General features: G+C 43.1%; 1 protein-coding gene across 1 annotated transcript in view; it reads left to right on the top strand.

Annotated features, from left to right (window-relative positions):
- LOC102451787 (phosducin-like protein 2) overlaps positions 1–20,529 on the top strand; it is an 80,019-nt gene that overhangs the window by 50,553 nt on the left and 8,937 nt on the right. Inside the window, 3 exon segments of the mRNA XM_089777867.1 lie at positions 8,384–8,504; positions 12,653–12,743; positions 18,431–18,574. Of these exon segments, the coding sequence (XP_089633993.1) occupies positions 8,384–8,504; positions 12,653–12,743; positions 18,431–18,574 (356 nt within the window).

Raw genomic sequence — 20,529 nt, 5'->3', positions numbered from 1 at the left:
GTTAACCAGACCACCAGAGTCGGAAGCGGGTCATTCGGCCTACACAAAGGTGGCCAGATCAATGCAAGGCCAACAAGGGGTCCCACAAGCTCCCCCACTGGTAACCACGGAGCAGCAGCAGGTCCCTCCCCCTCAAGGGGATTCCTCATCGTTGTCACTGGACGAAGCTCTGGCCGACCCAGCCCCCGCAATGCCAGCCATGGATGCTAGGGCACATCAAGACGTATTCCGTCAGATGGCAACTAATCTTAGGTGTTCAGGCAGAAGAGATAACTGAGGACGTGGACCCCATAGTTGACATTCTTACAGCGGACACTCCAGCGAAGGTGGCACTGCCACTGAATAAGACGGTGTCCAAGTTAGCAAAGACTCTACGGTACACCTCGGCCTCCATCCCTCCTAGCCAAAAAAGGGGTAGAGAAGCAATACTTCATCCCGTAGCTAAATCACGAACACCTCTATTCCCATCCAGCACCAGGCTCGCTTGTGGTCCAGAGAGAGACAAGGCCCTCCAGGTCCCACACTGAAAAACAAGGAATCGAAAAAGTTAGACCTTCTGGGCAGGAAAACCTACGTGACAGGGAGGCTCCAACTCCGAATCGCAAACCAACAGGTTATGCTAAGCAGATACGCATATAACACGCCATCAGCAATGGACAAGACAAGAGGAGAGGCAAGAATTTGAGGCCTTGCTGGAAGAGGGTATAGTAGTATCCCGCACAGCACTCTAGACCGGATTGGATGCTGCCAATTCGGCTGCTCATACGATGGCCACGGGAGCGGTCATGATATGTAGTGCTTGGCTGCAGGTATCGGGGATACCACCTGAAGTCCAGACCACCCTGCAGGACCTACCATTTGAGGACACAGGATTATTCTCGGAGCAAACCGATTAACGGCTGCATATCCTTAAAGATTCTAGGGCCACTCTTAAATCTCTAGGGATTCATACCATGGCCCCTCAACATAGGCCTCTGCCCCCTAGGCAGGCCCAGAGACCCTTCCAACAACCCTTTAGACCAGACAGAGGCAGGAGGAGGGGATACAATTTCAATGGCAACACCAACAGGAATAGGCATAGGAGGTCTAGGTCAGACCCTGAAAGAGGGCCCACCCAGCCCTCTAACCATCAACCAAAAGCATCCTTTTGAAATCACGCTTGAGGACTGCATCCCAGCCTCCATTATATCCCCACCGTTTGGGTCCTGGCTTTCCCATTTCCTCCCGGCCTGGTCTAAAATTACCTCGGACCATTGGGTTCTTGGCCTAGTAGAAAAGGGATATGCTATTCCCTTTCTGTCCCACCCACCTCTTCCCGTCCCTCTTTAGGGACCTCTCTCACAAGACCCTGCTTGAGCAGGAAGTGTTGACCCTGTTGTTATTGGGGGCTGTAGAACCTGTTCCAATGGGTTTTAAAGGGAAGGGGTTTTACTCCAGATATTTTTTGATCCCCAAGTCCAAGGGAGGTCAGCATCCCATCCTGGACCTAAGGAACCTAAACTCCTATGTGAGGAATGTAAGCTTCAGAATGGTAACTCTCGCCTCCATCATTCCATCCCTAGAAAAAGGAGACTGGTATGCCACCTTTGACTTCAAGGATATGTATTTCCACATTTCAATCATCACAGCCCACAGAAAATTCCTCAGGTTTATGTTGGGCAAACACCATTTTCAGTTCACGGTGCTACCATTTGGTCTTTCTATGGCCCCTAGGAGATTTACCAAATGTATGGTGGCCGTGGCTGCATTCCTGAGGCAACACAGAATTCAAGTTCCCCTACTTTGATGATTGGTTGATCAGGGGGTCGTCCGGAAGTCTAGTAATGGCACACATAGGCTTTATCAGAAATTTATTCTACAAACTGGATCTCCTCGTAAACTAGAAGTCTACACTCAACCGCACACAAGGCAAGTCTTTATTGGGGCACACCTGGACTCCACAGTTGCGAGAGCATCACTGCCAAGGGCCATGTTCATGGTTATCAGAGCGATTATAGAAGGCCTCAGGGCTGTGCCGCTTATGACGGCCCGCACTTGTATGAGATTACTAGGTCACATGGAGGCATGTAACTTTGTAGTACAACATACCAGACTACTGGTATGACAACTTTAAGTGTGGCTGGCCTCACTCCACAACCCAGCCCACACACCACTGGACGAGCTCCTCACGGTACCAGAGGATGTCTTTCAGTCTCTTAGTTGATGGCTCCAAGAACAGGTGGTGTCCATTCACCAGGCAAATTCCATCAGTGTGACTGGTGATGGATGCATCAGATGTCAGATGGGGGGCCCATCTCGTGAACCTCAGGACCCAAGGAATGTGGTCCCACAATGAACGCAGACTACATATAAATGTCAAAGGTTTCAGGGCAGTCAGACTGGCCTGCCTAACGTTCCTACCTTACCTGGAGGGCAAGGTGGAGCTCATTCCTCTCCCCCGTGCAAGGAGGCCCTCCTGCTGTGGAATCTGTGCATCGCACACCAGATTCACTTGGAGGCATCTTACCTCACGAGGAACCAGAATGTGCCAGCAGACAAGCGCAGCAGATCATTCAAAACCCACGAATGGGCTATCAGGAGAGATATCTTGCAAGCTGTTGTTTTCCAGAAGTGAGGTTATCTCCTTTTAGACCTGTTTTGCCTCCCAAGGGAACTCCAAATGCCCGAGTTACTGTTCATATCTGGGACTAGGGATGGGCTCATTAGGAGATGCCTTACTGGTGCATTGGCCCAGACAACTCCTGTATGCATTCCCACCCTTTCCCCTTCTACACAAGGTAGTCCTGCTGATCAGGAGATGGGCGGTGGAGGTCATTCTAATAGCCCCAGTGTGGCCGTGCCAGCACTTGTACCCCATGCTCATGGACATGGCGGTGGAAGAGCCCTTTGTACTACTGCTAGTCCCGGACCTGATCACACAGAATCTGTGGGAGGGGAGGTTATGGCACCTAAACCTCCCATCCCTCCATCTGGTGGCCTGGAACCTCCGTGGTTAGCGGGCCAGAAGCAACTTTGCTCAGAGGAGGTCAGGAGAGTCCTGGTGGAGAGAAGGAAACCTTCGACCAGGGCTACTTATGAAGCCAAATGGAGACGTTTCTCCCTGTGGCTGAGTGCGGCTGGGATCGACCATCTTAGGGCCCCTATACCTATTATCCTAGACTATCTCCTCCACCTCCATCAGCAGGGGTTATCAACCTCATCCTTAAGGATATACCTAGCTGCTATAGTAGCCTTCCACCCAGGTGAAGGGAGTAGGTCAGTGTTTGTAAATACATTAGTCAAACGATTCCTCAAGGGTGCAGACAGGCTATACCTACATGTAAGACAGCCACTACCAACGTGGGATATTAATTTGGTCCTCACAAGGCTTATGAGCCCTCCCTTTGAACCCTTAGACACTTGCTTCTTGAAACACCTTTCGTGGAAGGTGGTGTTCTTGGTGGCCGTCATGTTGGCCAGAAGGGTATCAGAACTAGGGGTATGTCTAGACTACATGCCTCTGGCGACAGAGGCATGTAGATTAGACTACCCGGCATAGGAAAATGAAGCGGCGATTTAAATAATCGACCGTTCCGCGGTCGACATCAAAGGCATTTGTCGACCTCCCAGGTATGCCTCATCCCAGGAGGCATACCTGGGAGGTCGACAAATGCCTTTGATGTCAACCGCAGAACGTCCAGACTACCGTGCTGAGCCGACAAACAGCTGATCGGCTCAGCGCGGCAACCATGTAAATTTAAATGAAGCGGCGATTGTTCAAATCGCCGCTTCATTTTCCTATGCCGGGTAGTCTAATCTACATGCCTCTGTCGCCAGAGGCATGTAGTCTAGACGTACCCTAAGGGCCCTCACTTCTGAGCCCCCATATACAATATTTTTCAAAGACAAGGTTAGGCTTAGGTCTCATCTGTCATTTCTACCCAAGGTAGTGTTATATTTTCACATGTCACAGGATATCTACCTCCATTCTTCTGAACTGAGGGGGTGGAGGGCCAGCAGGGGCATATATGCACCGGTATACTGGCACCACTCCAAGGGGCTCCCTGGCTGGCCTGATGGATACTGCTAAGGGGAAAAAAAACCCGGAGATCCATGCATGCAACGAGCACACACCTAACTGAAATGGACATGAGCAACACAGCTCGAAGAACAACAGTTACAAGGTAAGTAACCTTTTCTACGTGTGTAGGCTTGACAGATTTTGGTTTTGTTTTTATAATTTAGAAGGATAATATAAATGTTTATTTTAAGCACTCTTCTGTTTTAATCAGTTTAAATTTTCACAGTTGTGGATGTTATGGGTAGTGGTCAGACAAATATTTGTTGACTGTAGAGATTGAGAATCAAAAAGTTAAAGCTTGATAACCATTAAAATACCGATTGTCAGCATCACATCAGAATGTACAAGTAAATACCTATAGACTCTAATTAGAAAAATGTTGCTTGAGAACTTACTTTGTTTATCTGTAAATTTCTGTTATTGATGGAAACTTTTGTTAATTTGTGTGTTCAGTAAAATCTATGTTTACTGATGGAAACTATAATCTTTCAAAGTTTATGTATGTGCCTCTGCAGTTTTGAGAGTAGGGGGTGATGCCACCCAAGCTTAGCCCTTCCCTGCTCTCACATTATGGCTCATTCTTGTAGGCCTGCTGTTTTCCTTCCCTCTCTAGGTAAAGCTGCATTATTTGGCTCGTTATTGAATACCTTTTTATTATGTCTCCATAGGTTATAACCTAAATTGCCCAAAATGTTTTGGGCACGTGTACATCAGTGTTCCCTCTAAGCTGTGCGACAGCACAGCTTCACAGGTGATTAATTAGTCTCGTCCAGTCAGTGAGCACTGGTCTACACTACAAAATAATGTTGAATCTTAAATGATTGATTTTCTACCACCCAATTTTGCCAAGTTGGAGGTCTATGTCCTCACTGCGAAGAAGAATGAAATGTAGTCTCAAGTAGTGTGTCCCCATTAGGGAGCCTACTGTTGACTCAGAGAGTAAGGCACTGTGGTCAGCTTTGAGTTCTGGGCTATGCTCATGGTGTCCTCTGAGCCCAAACTTCTGCAGAGGGTGGCTAGTGGGGCTCATGTCAACAGCATCTCATTAAGCACTCATCTAGTCCCTCCTTCCTCATGTGAGATAAAGGAGCGACAGTGTGCTCGTGCCTTTTGGTCCATGGTCACCTGCGGACACTTTTCCACAGAGTACCTCAATCGCAAGGTGTACTTCTCTGTGGTGCTGCAGATGCTCGTGGAACACAATAGCCATTTCACCGACATCTACGTGGGATGGTCAGGAAAGATGCATGATGCCCACATTTTTAGGAACTCCTGCCTTTTCCAAAAGATGCCTTTTTTAGCTCAGTGGGAGATCAGTAGAGGTGTAGGTTCTGGCCAGAATGGAAAGCTGTGTGAGGCCTCCAAGAGGCCAATAGAGTCAACTTTCTGGCAACACTGCATCTACACTAGTTTAAATTCAATTGAGCAAGGTTGGGAATAGTGTTACTCCTTATGAAAAGCAGGAGTACTTAAATCAATTTCTGTGGTAATGCGACAGTCTTAGTAGTGTGGACACATCACTTAGAAAATCGATGGATGGGGCTAAAAGCGATGTAAAGTCCTAGTATAGACCAGGCCTTTGTTCTGTTCTGAAATATTATTGTAATTTTTCCTACAATACTAGAAATTTTGTGGAGAAAGTGTGATTATAGAATAGAAATGAAACACTAGTATTTTCAATGATTCATTGTGAGTCAGTATTTAAAGGTAAAAAGTGGACTTGAATTTGTTTAGAAATACATACCAACAACAAGAATAAAAATTCTCATTTACTTTCCCATTTACTTTAATTTTTGTTGTGAGCTTGTAGACCCCACTTGAGAAATCATGAATCAGACTGATTTTTAGTCGCAGCAGAAAGATGAAATGTTATTTATTCTTAAATGCTCACTTACAGTTCTACTGCACATGAAAAGTTAATAGAATTTGCTAGCAAAATTGGAAGACTTCATAAAAAAACAACTAAATTCAAAGAGGGGAAGAAAAGTACAAACACCGATCTTTCAAGTGGCATAGCTACCTATTAGAGTGAAATTGTAGTTCTTAGTACAAAATCTGAATACAAAGACTTTGTAATGGGAACCAATACAAGGGAATTAGGGATAGATTCTTTCCCTCAACTTAGTGGCTGGGCACTAGATATTTGCAAGAGCTAGATTTATAATAGTGGCTGCAGCCTCCTGAGATGTCTGGGTTCATTGATCCTTAGATTCCAAGGCCAGAAGGAACCATTATTATCATCTATTTTGACTTGTTCTACTATATATTTTAGATATGTTTGGTTGACCATTTGAGAGTCCATTTGTGCAAGAACTCCTCCTAAATGGTAAGAGCTAGACACACCAAATTTGGTTTGTGGCGGTTTCTTCTTAGAACTTAAAGCAAGGTCACTATTTGGTTGTGACAAGATAATGGGATGGCTGGCCTTGGGGAGAAGCTGGAAGGTGGAAGCCCCCCAGCAAGCCTGGACCCAGGCAACACCAGATAAGTCTTCTAGTATTCTATGGGCTCATCTAGACTATGCAGAAGATTCGAAAGAGGATATGCAAATTCCCAAGGAATTCTCATATTGCTTTCGAAAGTGAAAGTAATCAAGATGCGGGTTTTTTTCCGGCAACTTCCCCTTTTTCGAAAAGCTGCTTTTCCTCAAAAAATTAGGTTTACGCGGCTTTTCGGAAAAAAGGGAGGTTGCCGAAAAAAAGTCTTGTGTCTTGATTACTTTCACTTTCCATAGAATTTGCATATCCTCTTTAGAATCTTCTGCGTAGTCTAGATGAGCCCTATAATTCTAGACCATAGAACTTCACCAAAATAATTTTTGGAACATACCTTTTAGAAAAAACATCCAGTCTTAATTTAAACATTGTTAAAAGTTGTCATTGTTCAAATGGTTAGTTACTCTTACCATTAAAAATGTACACCTATTGCCAGTCTGAATTTGTCTAATTTCAACTTCCATCTATTGTATCATATTATACCTATCTCTGTTATACTGAAGAACCTGTTATTAAATGTTTGTTCCCTATGCAGATAATTACAGAATGTAACCAAATCATCAATTAGCCTATGGTTTTTAAACAGATTGAGCTTTTTGAAATGCTCACTGTCAGGCATGTTTTCTTTTAATCATTCTCATGGCTCTTCTATGGACCTTCTCTAATTTATCCGACAAGATTCTCTGAGAGTTACATTGACTATTACTACACACCTGCCACTACTTAATCTGCAAAACTCTTCTGTGCTTAGAGATGATGTGAAAAGGTGCTCAAGGTTCTGTGCAGTCTCTCTATTCAGACACTCCGCTTTCTTTCTCTTGCGTGACGGTACTGTTGCATTTCCTGCCTTTTGGGGCTTTCTTAGGTATATATTCCCCTGCACCCTCAAGGAACTATTTCACCCTTGGCAAACTATTTGAGAGAGAGATATTTTAGCGTTTGAGTTGTGGGGTTTTAAGACTGACACACTTATGTTTACCCAGCAAGCAAAAAACTAGGTAGAATTATAGGAAAGCTCTTGTGTTCTGTTCTTGTCCATAGGTATCATATTCCTTTCCAGGGATTCTATGTTGGTTCAAGTGAACAGTGTTTATGAAGCACTTTTTGTATAACCTTTTGTCTTATATGTTAAAACAGAGCTATTTATTTCTAACTTACAACTTTGTAGCATTTACAAATAAGGTAGTATATCAGAATCAAATGTGCATGTTTTAATTAACTACCTAATTTAGCAATCTGTTTTGACAGTAAGTGAATATTTTGTCAGTATCTGAAGGTATTCATCAATTGTCCTATTCAGATATTCCATCATTCCCAAATAAATTGTTATAATTAGATTCTTCTAATAGCATAGATAATCTCAATTAAATAAAAGTATCATTTTGTCCAATTGCAAGCAATTTCTTTCTATTGAGTATCCTGTTGATGTTGCCATATTTTTTTACATTCACATGTGCTATATTATAAAAAAAATAACAATTTGTGATAGTATGGTGGTTTATTAATATTAATACTGATTTAAAAGGAAATTTATTTTTGTTTTCAATTTTCTAAGCTTAATTTTACATTTAATATTCATGACTTCAATATTTCCTCCTTAGCTATAAATACAGAAGTTGTAATATCAAATGATCTCCTGAATAGAATAGTCTATGAGAGTACTACTGTCTTTTCTTTGTCCATGCTTGGTTATTGTTTTGACCTATTTTACTGTAATGCCATGCCCTGTATTATATGTCAAAGTAAAAAAGGGAACATTCTTGTTTAAACAAAAATATGTGAGTAGATGAACCTGTGATTTTTGTTTTGTTTAATAATTTCAAAATAGGATCCTAATGAAGATACAGAATGGAACGACATATTAAGAGATTTTGGAATTCTACCTCCAAAAGATAAGCCAAAAGATGAAACTGAAGAATTGGTTTTGCGTTTACAGAAAGAAGCAGAAGGTAAGTAAAGTTCAAAATTTATACACTTGATATATCATAATATGAAGATCTGAAGATTTTTCAGAAACATTTATCCTTACACGAAAGCTCTAATGTAATTCCACTCTTAAAAATAGAATATTTTGGTTATTTTATTTGATAGGTTTTGATTTTTATTTTAAATTTATTTGAATTTGAGACGGTTACTTTATTCAGTATAAGATACTTATAATAGAACAATAAACTATAAATATGCGCTTATAACAAATACTATTGTACATTGTATCTACAATGACAAATCATCTATTCACCATTGGAAAAGGAAAGATCTGCTTTCAGTTTTTACCACACATTCTGTGTGACATAAGCACTATTGATGTTCAAACAACCTACCTATCAGTTAGCCACCTACACAGGCTGGTAAGAACAAAGGGTGTCTAATCAGAAAGTCTTTTGGAGGGAACTGTGTTTCAGAAAGTTATCTCCTTATAACTGCTTTCCAGTACTCAACACTCCCCAGGTGTTTTGTGTATCCAGAAGTTCAAAACAAATTTTTACACAGTGTATGTGACCCAAAATAATAAGGGCTTAATTTTCAAGAGACCCCCTGAAGTTGTGTCCACTGTTTGGAATATCAGATATTTTCATTCTTCATTACCTCAGATGTGGGCATGCAAACTAGGTCTCTATTATGCATGTGTCTAACTCTGTGTGAGGAGGTTTAATAAGACTATTCATTGTGCAGGGTTAAGCACATTTTAGTATTTGCAGGATTGGGGTCTGGGTAGTTTATGATCTATTCAATATGTATACCCAGGGCTCGACAAATTATACAATCTACTTGCCTGCGGCTAGTAGATTGTTACCTGGAAGAGCTGGGTTCGGGTGATCTGCGCATGTGCAGATCGCCGGATAGCGCAGCTGGCAAGCAGGGCTTGCTGCGGGTCAACGAGCCCTGTGTATACCTAAAGCAAAGGTTTAGGAGCCTCAGAATATCCATATGCACATCTGCTAGTGCCAGTATAGATACTTAGTATAGAGGGTTCAGTGCTGCCCTCTTTTTCAGCCCTGTTTGATATACGGTTTGGGAGGCTGTCAGGAAGTTATTTACAGTTCTCTGATTCTGTGCTAGCTCTTAGCATGAATTAGAGCAATCTAGGCCAGGGGTTCTCAAACTTCATTGCATCGCAACCCCCCTCTGAAAACAAAAATTACTACATGACTCCAGGAAGGGGGAACTGAAGCCTGAGCCTGAACCCTGCCACCCTAGGCATGGAGATCAAAGCCTGAGCTTCAGTGTGCCCTGTGTGTGTGGGGGGGAGGAACAAAGCTGAAAGTCAAGGGCTGAGGGCCTGTAATCTGAGTCGTAACACCCAGGGCCAAAGCCCTTGGTCTTCAGCTTTGGTCCTGCATAATGCAGCTCAAACTTCAGCTTTAGCCCATAGCCCAAGGAAGTCTAAGACAGCCCTTGCAATCTGATTAAAATGGGGTTATTACCTTTGGGGTCCCAGCCCACAGTTTGAAAACTGCTAATCTAGGGTTCTTACCTCCGTTCATTTGTGGAATGGAGCACAGTTATGTCCTGCCCCTCCCTCATTCTTACTCTGCCTCCTCCAGCTCCTAGCATGCCCTTTATATTGGTAGCAGAGATGCAGCTAGTGTAGTAGCTAGCTCAAGTTGCTTTATGATAGTGGGAGTTTCTCCTGTTATAAGGAGAGTTCTCTATTGGCTGGTTTTGGCCAAATCCAAAGACTTTGTGTTACTTGGAAAATACAAAATCACTGGAACAAAAAGGGAAATCTGGGGCTCCTATGAAAATGTGATCTCAGTACAGCACAGGTGTTCCTAGCTTTGGGAGCAGTGGCAGAGGTTCCTTAGGTAACTCAGAGGCAAGGGATTTTACTCCAAGTACTTCTTTATCCCAAAGGCAAAGGGGAGGTTTCAGACCCGAGAGAACTCAAAACATTTGTAGCCAATCAGAAGTTCTGTATGGTCTCTCTGAGCTTCATCATTCCCTCTCTGGATCCAGGAAATTGGTATGCTGCACTCAAATGAAGGATGCTTACTTCCACATTGCCATCAGACCAGTTCACAGAAGATATCTCCATTTCCAACAAAATGTGCACTATCAATTTACAGCCCTCTTGTTCAGCCTCTTCACAGCTTCCCACATCTTCACCAAATGCATGGCAGTAGTGGCAGTCCCTATCAAATTCAGGTCTACCTCTGCCTGGACAATTGGCTGCTCAGAGACCAATCAGACCGATTGTCAAATTCAAATGGTCCAGATGATCTTTACTCAGTTAGGTGGACTGCTTACCCAAGGACAGATTTGTTAGTGTTATGTCTAGACTACAAGCCTCTTTCAAAAGAGATCGTCTAGACTACAAGCAGATTTTTTGTAAAAGCGAGCCATTTTTTCGAAAGTGTCTAGATGCTCTCTTCAATAAAGCAGTTTGCATTCAATAGCACCTTTTTTTCAAAAGAGTATTTTAGAAAAAAATGTTTTTCCTCATAAAATGAGGTTTATCGCAATCGAAAAAACTGCCGTGTTCTTCCGATTTACTTGTGAAAGAATGTGGCTGCAGTCTAGACACAGGGGAAGTTTTTTAGAAAAAAGGCTACTCTCAGGGGTTAGAATTTATAGGAGTTATCCTGGACACCGCTTGGGCATGGACATTCCTAACTGCACAGCGGTTCTTGATCATGTCAGAGATGATTCTGTCCCTCTCCAAGTTTCCCACCAGCACAACCATATGTCATATAACAATATGGGTTTTCTGTAGCCATATCGGAAGACCTGTAGCCATATTGGAAGGCCGAAAGCCTTCCTCTGCACCAGATTGAAAAGCAGCAGCCATTAGCTATAAAGCTTGGGGTCACATGCTCACATTCCATCTAAATTGCATTAAAGTAGTGTCACACCAGCCTGTTAAGAAAGAGACACAGTCCTAATGGCACCCTCTGTCACCAGATAAAGAAACAGATCTCAAGATGGGTAAAGAGAACTTAGTTTACCGTGTTTTGTCTGGCAAGAAACTGTTTATCAGTAGTTGAGGTTATGGACTCCTCATTTCGTGATTATGGCCCTCACTTTCATATTGTTTGTCTATATGATCTCTGTCTAGTTTTTATTTCTGTCTGTTTTATAATAAGTTTTGCTAGGTGTAAATCAACTAAGGTGGTGAGGTACGATTGATTAGGTAATTTTGTTATAGTATGTTATGATTGGTTAGTAAAATTTTACTAAAATAATTGGCTACGGTCTAGCTAAGCAGGACTGAGGTTTCACTATATAAACTGGGACCCAAAAGGATGTTAGTTGGGAACTAATTCCCGGACACAGCTCCAAGGTCAGACCAGTCAGATCTCAAACCTGTGCCAATAACACCGTGTTGAAACAAGTCCCCCAGATTGACCTGATTTCACTAACCATCAAGATGAGTTCCTCTGTCTCATTGGGAGTGGTGAGCATTGTATGCCTGGGGTGTGCATATTTTTTTTTATGATTGTTAATAAATAGAGATTAAGTAGGATATTACTATGTAATGCTCGTTCACTGTAAAAGACCTTACAAACCCGCAAAGTGTAAGGTTACGCATAAGCCTGCAGAAGGGTAAGGGTGGGTGCCTATATTGGAAAGATTGTGCCTGAGTCCTAGAAACAGGTAAGGGTGGGTGCCTACGGTGTGAGGGTTTTGCCTGAACCCTAAGAATGGGTAAGGGTGGGTGCCCCTAGAGAGTGTGAGTGTTTTGTGTGGGCAACAGTCTCATTCGTCAGACTCAGACTGCTGCAAATCTGGTTAGCATCAGTATACTACCCATGCTGCAACAGCATATAGATCAGGGCTTCTCAACTTTGTAAGCCCTAGGGGCCACAATGATACCCACAGTACATGCCAAGGGCCGCAACTTAAGTTGTATATTTATACAAATATTTATGCAAAGATATGCAAATAGCTTCTTTCATATTGATGGGCATGAATACAAAGATTAAGGCAAGAGTACACAACACGCAGGCCCCATTTAAGTCAGTTCTGCTAACATTAATAAAATGCAATATTTACCTGATTTCTGCTCTTATGACAGCATTTTTAATGAGCAATGACAGTCCAGGAATTTAAGTTTTTTTGGTGGACAGAAGCTGACTAATTATCTTGTTCTTTCTAGTGAAACCATATGAAAGAATGACTCTTAAAGAACTAAATGAAGCTGAAGATGACTTTGATGAGGATGATATGAAAGCTCTTGAAATGTATAGGTATGGTAAGATGTTTCTTGCCATATTAACTGTCTATATTTAGGATGTTACACACATATAGGATAAAGAAAAATGCCACCTATAAACTGAAAGAAAACTTACTACATATTTGAAAATTAAATGTTCTGCTAAAAATTATTGCTGTTAGTTAGAAAAATATTACTTTGCCTTCTGGATGATTTTAGTTTGCAGATAAGGGTAAATGTTTTTAAGATACATTTTTCTTTATTGCCAGAATATATCTGTGAAATGTTCGGTCACAGAGATACCCTTATGACTATCACTTGATGTGCTGAAATACCATAGATCCTACTTTCCTGTCCTTGTGGGCACTCCTCAACCCTCTGTTCTGCTGAGTCAGGCCCTCTGGACTCCTGCAGCACTGGCACAGAGATGGGGTCACAACCCTCAGAAAGATAATACAGACGCTGAGATCGGCTCAGCTTGGGGAACACCCAGTTAAAGGGACTTGCCTCAGCACTCAGGTGCATGATCCCAGTGGGATCTGACCCCAGATAAAGCCATCTTATTCTGTCTTACTAAAATTTTATACAGAGTAAACTCATGTTGTTTGCCTCCTTTCTTATGTAAAGAGAAATACTCACATATGCCTCCTTTCCCCAGTAACAATTATTTATACTGGGTTTATTAATAAGCAACAGTGATTTTATTAAGTATAAAAAGTAGGATTTAAGTGGTTATAAGTAATAGCATACAAAACAAAGTAAATTACTAAGCAAAATAAAACAAAACACACCAGCTAAGCTTAAGCTAAGAAACTCGTTACATGTAACACCTTACTCTAAGAAGTAGCTCTAATTATCTTTCACAGACTGAAAAGCTTCCATTCTGGGCCCCAGCCACCTTAATGTTCAGTTTCAGTTGTTTCCAGCAGACATCTTAGATGGTGAAATGGGCATTCTCAGGACTGGCAGCTTGACTCTAGGGCAGTGGTCTCCAACCTTTTTATGCCCAAGATCACTTTTTGAATGTCAGAACAAGCCAAGATCTACCCCATCATTTCCCCCAAGACCCCACCCCTTCCTTGAAGCCCCGCCCTCTCTTCTCCTCCTCTCTATCACCTGCTATCCCCAGCCCTTATACACTCTCAGGGTACGGCTCCACAACCGCTTTTTTTCAATTCTTCTGTAGGAAGAGGTTCTTCTAACATTCGGCCTGTGTAGACTGGGCCAAATGTCAGAAAACCCCTTCTTTTGGAATGGGGAATACAGGGGTTGCTGAAAGAGCATGTTTGCTCTTCTGTTAAAAAAAAGAGGAAGAACAAACGTGTCCCTGGATGCGGAAGTCTAGCTGTACCTTCACTGGGTTGAGACTGGATGTGTGGGCTCTGGGGTAGGAATGAGGGATTTGGATGTGGGAAGGGGTGAGAGGTGCAAGCTCTGGAAGGGAATTTGGATGCAGGAGGAGGTGGAAAAGGGGGATGCTGGCTCGGGGAGGGGGCTCCAGGCAGGGGAGTGTTGGGTTCAGGTTGAGAGTTGGGGTGCTGAGCAAGCCACAGGCTTGTGGATGTGAGGGTGCAGTAGTTCAGGTTGGATTGTGTGAGGGGCTCAGGGCAGGGAGGTTGTGAGTATGATGGGCTCAGGACACAAATTTGCAGTGTGTGGATGGTGCAGAAGTATTGTGGCAGAAGACTGAGGATGTGGGGGTGCAGGAGTTTGGGGATGTGAGAGGCTCAGGACGAGGTTCCAGTGTATGGTAGGCTCAGATTTGGGGTCAGGGAGCAGTACAGGAGTGTTCTTCTTCGGGTAGTCCCCGTGGGTGCTCCACGTCTGGTGTCGGGCTGGTCCCGGCGCCGCGAATCGGAGCTTGCCATAGCTGTCATCGACCGGGTCGCGCATGCGCGAGCAGCCTTCGCGCTTTTGAACAGCCGCGCGCGACCCGGTCCCCGCCAGTTCCTCTCATCCGCCCCTGGTCGCGGACGGAACTCTCCTCATCTCCTCATTACCTCACAAAAAGTCTAAGAAAGATTTGCAGAATAACTTCTTTTTAATGCTTTGCTCTTTAAAGAAAGGAGAAAACAAAACAACCCGGATATATTTAATCTTTAAGACCGATAGTTCAAACCGCGGCTCTCGACACTCTCGCCACAGCAGCCTTTAGCCTCGCTGGCTCACTTCCAAAATAATAATAATAATATAATATAAATAGAAAATAAATTGTAAGAATAAAAGTAGTAAAGAAACGGGAGCAAGAGAACAAGTTAACACAGAGAGAGACACGAGACAAACCCCTCTCAGCCTGTTAAAACGCCGGGTTCCCCCGGTTTCAAAAAATGTTCCATATGCAGAGAGTCTATGCCGCTCTCGGATGGTCACTCTGCCTGTGTTCGCTGCCTTGGGGAGGCACATATTCCCCAAAAGTGTGTACATTGTGCGAAACTTACAACTAGAGCTCGCAAGGAGCGAGAACGGCGGCTCAAGGAAATCCTGTTTGACAAGGCACTGATGCCTTCTACTTCAACAGGATCCTCTGCCTCAGACCCCACTTTGGAAAAGCAGAGGGCTCCTTCCCCGAATGTACCTTCCCCAAAGAGGAAGAGAGCCTCTCCTGCTAAGTCCCTGCCAATAGCCCCTCAGTCGCGGGGCAGCGCAGGAGGGAAGCCGGGTGCCTCTGGTTCCAGGGCAGCCCGCGCACCGACAGCAAAAAAGCCGCCCGGCACGTCCAAGCCTCGGCCGCCGCCGGCACCGCAGGAGCCTCTTAAAAGGCCAGCTCCATCGGCACCTACGCTCCCGGTGCCGACTCCACCAGCCTCCTCAGTCAATTCTCCTCGCAGGGAGCTGTCCTCAGCACCGTGCGCACCGGGAGTGCAGGCTTGTAGCCAGACACAAACCCCATCTTGTTTTTCCACAAACCCCATCTTGTTTCCCCCCCCCCCCCACCCAGAGAGCAAGAGAAAGGCAGTCAGCCTTTGATGCCCTGGGAACACAGGTGTGCTGCCTGTCCCTGACTCTATCATAAACAGAAACCAGACAGTAAATGGGCTAGCTGATGACCCGGGGCCTCCCGTTGCCCTGATGGCTAGTACCAGTAATTGACACGCCTGCACTGTCCCAGGAGAGGAATCTTCACCCATCACATACCAGAGGTGCCCATTGTCTGCATTTTCCCAGGTGTAAATTATGCTTTGCACCCTTCGTGGGAAACTTGGTGTTCAAAGCCATTTTTCCTAATTGGCCACTTGAAACCAGGAAGAAGCCTTCATGACCCAAGGGGTATAAAAGAGGTTCAGCAGCCCACCCCATTTGAGCTCCAATCATCTATACCTGCTGGCAGGTATTGATTGTCTCCCGAGGTCTGTGGGACGCCCAACCTCGCCCTACTTCTTCCCGAGGGATTGAGAGAAAGACGCTGGCCACGCCAAGTCTGGAACGCAGGGGTGAGAATATATACCTACTATGTGTCTATTTTGCATGCATTTAATAAGAGCTCAGAGAACCAAAAGGGTTTCATGGTACCTGTAAGTGACTTATTAGTGTAATTTCTGTCCTGTCCTTTGTAGTGTCTGTGTTATCTGTAACACAGCAGTAGCATTTAACAACTAAGTTTACCCTGTAACAATAAAATAGTAACTGTTTAAGCTTTAACCTGACTCCTTCAGTTGCTGTAACAGAACCAAGCACAATTTAAAAGAACTTCAGCCGGTCATAAGGGACTCACTGCCCTGACTGTCGGCTGACAATCACGAAGCGCCCACCGCTAAGCAGGAACACTGCTGTATAGTCACCTCGGTGGAGCAACCACGGGGACCCTCGAAGAAGGGAAGGTTACTCACTTTGTGCAGTAACTGGAGTTCTTCGAGATGTATCCCCATGGGTGCTCCATACCCACTTTCCTCCCCTCTGCTCCAGGCTAACGGAATCCAACGTAGAGAAGGAACGGAGGGAACGGCCACCAGCACATGCTTAACTGTCAGCCTAAGCAATTGTGCAATAGTGCAGGAAGCGCTGGTGGCTGGGGACTGCTACCAAAGATCTCCAGGCCATGTATACAGCAGTGCTGACACACCTAAGTGGGGCACCCATAGGGACACATCTTGAAGAACTCCAGTTACTATACAAGTTGAAACAAAATACAGGACTATGTAGCACTTTAAAGACTAACAAGATGGTTTATTAGATGATGAGCTTTCGTGGACCAGACCCACTTCCTCAGATCAAATAGTGGAAGAAAATAGTCACAACCATATATACCAAAGGATACAATTAAAAAAATGAACACATATGAAAAGGACAAATCTAATTTCAGAACAGAAGGGAGATGCGGGGGGGGGGGGTATATGTCTGTGAGCTAATGATATTAGAGGTGATAATTGGGGAAGCTATCTTTGTAATGGGTAAGATAACTAGAGTCTTTGTTAAGACCCCGGCGTAAAGTGTTGAATTTTAGCATGAATAACAGTTCAGAGGATTCTCTTTCAAGTGCAGTCTTAAAAGGCTTTTGAAGCAGGATGCAGGTAATTAAGTCATTGAGACGATGTCCTTTCTGGTTGAAATGGCAAGAAACTGTTTTTTCTTTGTGATCCTGTCTAATATCTGTTTTGTGGGCATTGATCCTTTCTTTAGCACTTTTATTTAGCACTTTCTTTTTAAAAGACATCTGCAGACTTAAAACAATGGGATGGTTTATTTCACTAATATTGATAAAAGTTGCCCCGTAGCTGTGTATTTCACTCATTTTCTACATTGTTGTTATTTTTATAGATGAAGACTGCCATCTAGTGCTTTTCAGTTCAACTAAGTTTAAACTCTGGTTTACTTTATTCAATATATAATTTTGTTTTAAAAATCATAAAAACCCATTTTGGGCATTTTTTTGAATTTGTATTGCTTGCCTTGTCTTCACTACATTATCAATATAGATATTATAGTATGTTTGTGGCTTTAACATTCTTATTCCTTAATATTTTACAGTTGGTCCCCGAGTTACGAACGCATCGACTTACGACCGTTCGTATTTATGACCAACCTCCAATACTGCCGGTCCCCGAGTTACAAATGAAATCCACACTTTCATTCACTTGACATACAGCTGTTTGTAATCCAACTTAAGAGCAGATCGAGTTATAACCTAGTGTTTGGTACGTAACTCGTTCGTAAGTTGGGGACTGGCTGTATATCCTTAATGTTGCTTATAAGTACATATAGTTTCTTTCCTATTTTCAAATATTGACTGAATGCCAGCACTAAAGTCTTTCTATAACAAAATTATTCCAATAAACTTTAAGGCATTCAGATATAGATTACAGCCTCTTCCCGAGTTACGAACGAGTTACGGACCAAACAGTTGGCTGTAACCCCATTGAGTTACACACAACCGCGCTGTTCGTAAGCGCGGGTCGCATTCATAACTCGGGGACCACCTTTATGACTGCTCCATGGGAGCTTTGGTTGTAAGTGCGAACGGTGGTAACTCAACCGTTCGCAACTCGGGGAGTGGCTGTATTTAAAAAATTGATACCTTATTTCAAAATCAGTTGCCCCTTTCCCAAAATGTATAGCAGTATCTCTCTAAAAGCTGGCTGAAGTATTAAAAGTTGAAAATCATGGCTGTGACATTTCAATTATAGATGATAATGGGCTTAATTCAAAGGAACTAAGAGATACAACATTTATATTACTGTAAAATATATTTTAAAAAATTGTACCAATGTGTTGTTTCTGAAATAGGCAACAACGGTTACAAGAATTGAAAATTCTTCAGAGAAGACAAAAATATGGAGAGCTGAGAGAAATTTCTGGTGAACAATATGTGAAAGAAGTTACAAATGCTCAAAAGGATGTGTGGGTTGTAATTCATCTATATAGATCAAGGTAATGCTATGATTATATTTTTTCAAAATGATTTAAGATTCTAAAACATTTAGCAAAAAAGATTCAAGGTAATGAGATATGAAAGATGATATATACAAAATAAATTATGTCATTGTTTACTATATGTCCACTTGGGGGGAAGAAATTGTAGGGAAAAGAATTCTTCTGCGTTGGTCTTCCTTGCTCCATCAGTGCAGTACATAGGATTTCTTCACTTTTGACTCTCACAAAGATAATGCAAAAGATCCTTCTTGCTAGGTACTATTGGCAGACATGAAATGTGCTGGAGGGCAGAGTTCTTCTGCAGCCCTCCTCTGGGTTCCTCTCTAAGGCCTGGTCTACATTAGTTTAGATCAAATTTAGCTGTTTAGTTAATTTTCTAAACAGAGATCCACACTACCAAGGGCTATGACTTTAAGGGCCATTGAAATTGATTTTAGTACTTCTGCTTTTCATAATGGGGAACATAAAATTCAACCTGTCATGGTTGAATTCCTGGTAGCGTAGACCCAACGTAGAGAAAGTTGAGGTTCTTGGCCTCCAGGAGGCATGACACAGTGCCCTGCTCTTTGCAGAACTTGTGTCTCTACTGTTCTCCAGGTGAACAGGAAAATCCCTGGGAAAGTTTGAATTTCATTTATCACGTGGCCAGCGTTGAGAGCATACCTCAGAGCAGGCAGCACACATGACCATTTTCGCAACTCGGTTCGGTGATGTGATGGGAGCCCCCAGGGGTTAAAGCCGACTACCCGGTGAAAACTACTGGATGATGGTGAAACAAATTATTTTTTTATTAAACAGAATGGTTCTTTTATAAAAAATCAAGTGACTTTTAAATGAATTTTAAATCAAGCAATTGCCTAATGCTTTTACAGGAGGGGAAAACTGAACCAAACTGCACTTAACTGATTACAAACTTTATGATTATAATTTGATTATATTACATTACTATCTCTAATTCGCTTAAGGCAGCGCAGCATGCAAGCAAAAAATACAAAACCAAAGCCAATATAATGATGATAAAAACTCCGTCCACAGCCAGCCCCTCTATGGTTATTTTAGAGCAGCTGGTGGAGTTAGTCATTAATCTGCCTCTACAACTTAACAACTCCTGGGTTTCTGTTTCTAACACTTATACTTGGCCTAAATACAACACCACTACATAACACAAGATTATACAATTTACACAGTGTGGTTAATAGAACTCAGTTACACTCTACAGAATTACACAATGAAATTAACATGATTCAAATATTAACTAAACCAATAACTAATATATTTAAGCAATACTTACAAATCCAGCAACGATAACAGCGTAAAGATACACTAGAACTTGGAGCATGCTCAGAACTCGCGCACTCCTATCTTTGACTCGAAGGGTGGGGAGGCAGCCTCAGGGTGATCAATCCTTCAGCCGGGCAAAAAGACACGTGCCCTCAATACACGGAACCTCCCTAAACAAAGGGGTCGAGGGTCTTTTATAACATAACCTGATATCCGGTACATTATTAGGGTCTGTTCCCTGGCTGGGCCTGATAGGCTGGTAATGAGGTAATGTGCAATATTGCCCTATAGGATTTTTCATGACGTCCGCCTGATGGCCCCGTGGACAGTGCCGGGTACAGACATGGTCAGTGTGCATGGCAGTTGTCTTATCTTCCTCTTCCTACCTCCCTACCTTCAAGGACTGGTCAAGAGAGTCTTATTTATCTCTTGCAGCTGTGCTCTATCTTTTCATGCTCACTTCCCTGTTCTCAGATGCCTACAAGGTTAAATTCCGTTCACAGAAAGCTGCATTGTGCACTTACAAGTTATGCTTTCTCAGAGTGTGTCAGCGGCCTACATTTTCTGTGAGGGCTCTTTGTGTGGCAGAATGGGCAATGCGCACGCGAGGCCGTGGTCAAAAGGACCTGTTCTGTGACAACCGTGACATCCAGGAGTTCATGGACCATGAG

This window comes from Pelodiscus sinensis, chromosome 4 (assembly GCF_052426305.1).
Source record: "Pelodiscus sinensis isolate ZL-2025 chromosome 4, ASM5242630v1, whole genome shotgun sequence".
NCBI classification, from domain to species: Eukaryota; Metazoa; Chordata; order Testudines; family Trionychidae; genus Pelodiscus; species Pelodiscus sinensis.
The sequence above is the reverse complement of the archived record's forward strand: the minus strand, read 5'-3'. Positions and strand labels throughout refer to the sequence as shown.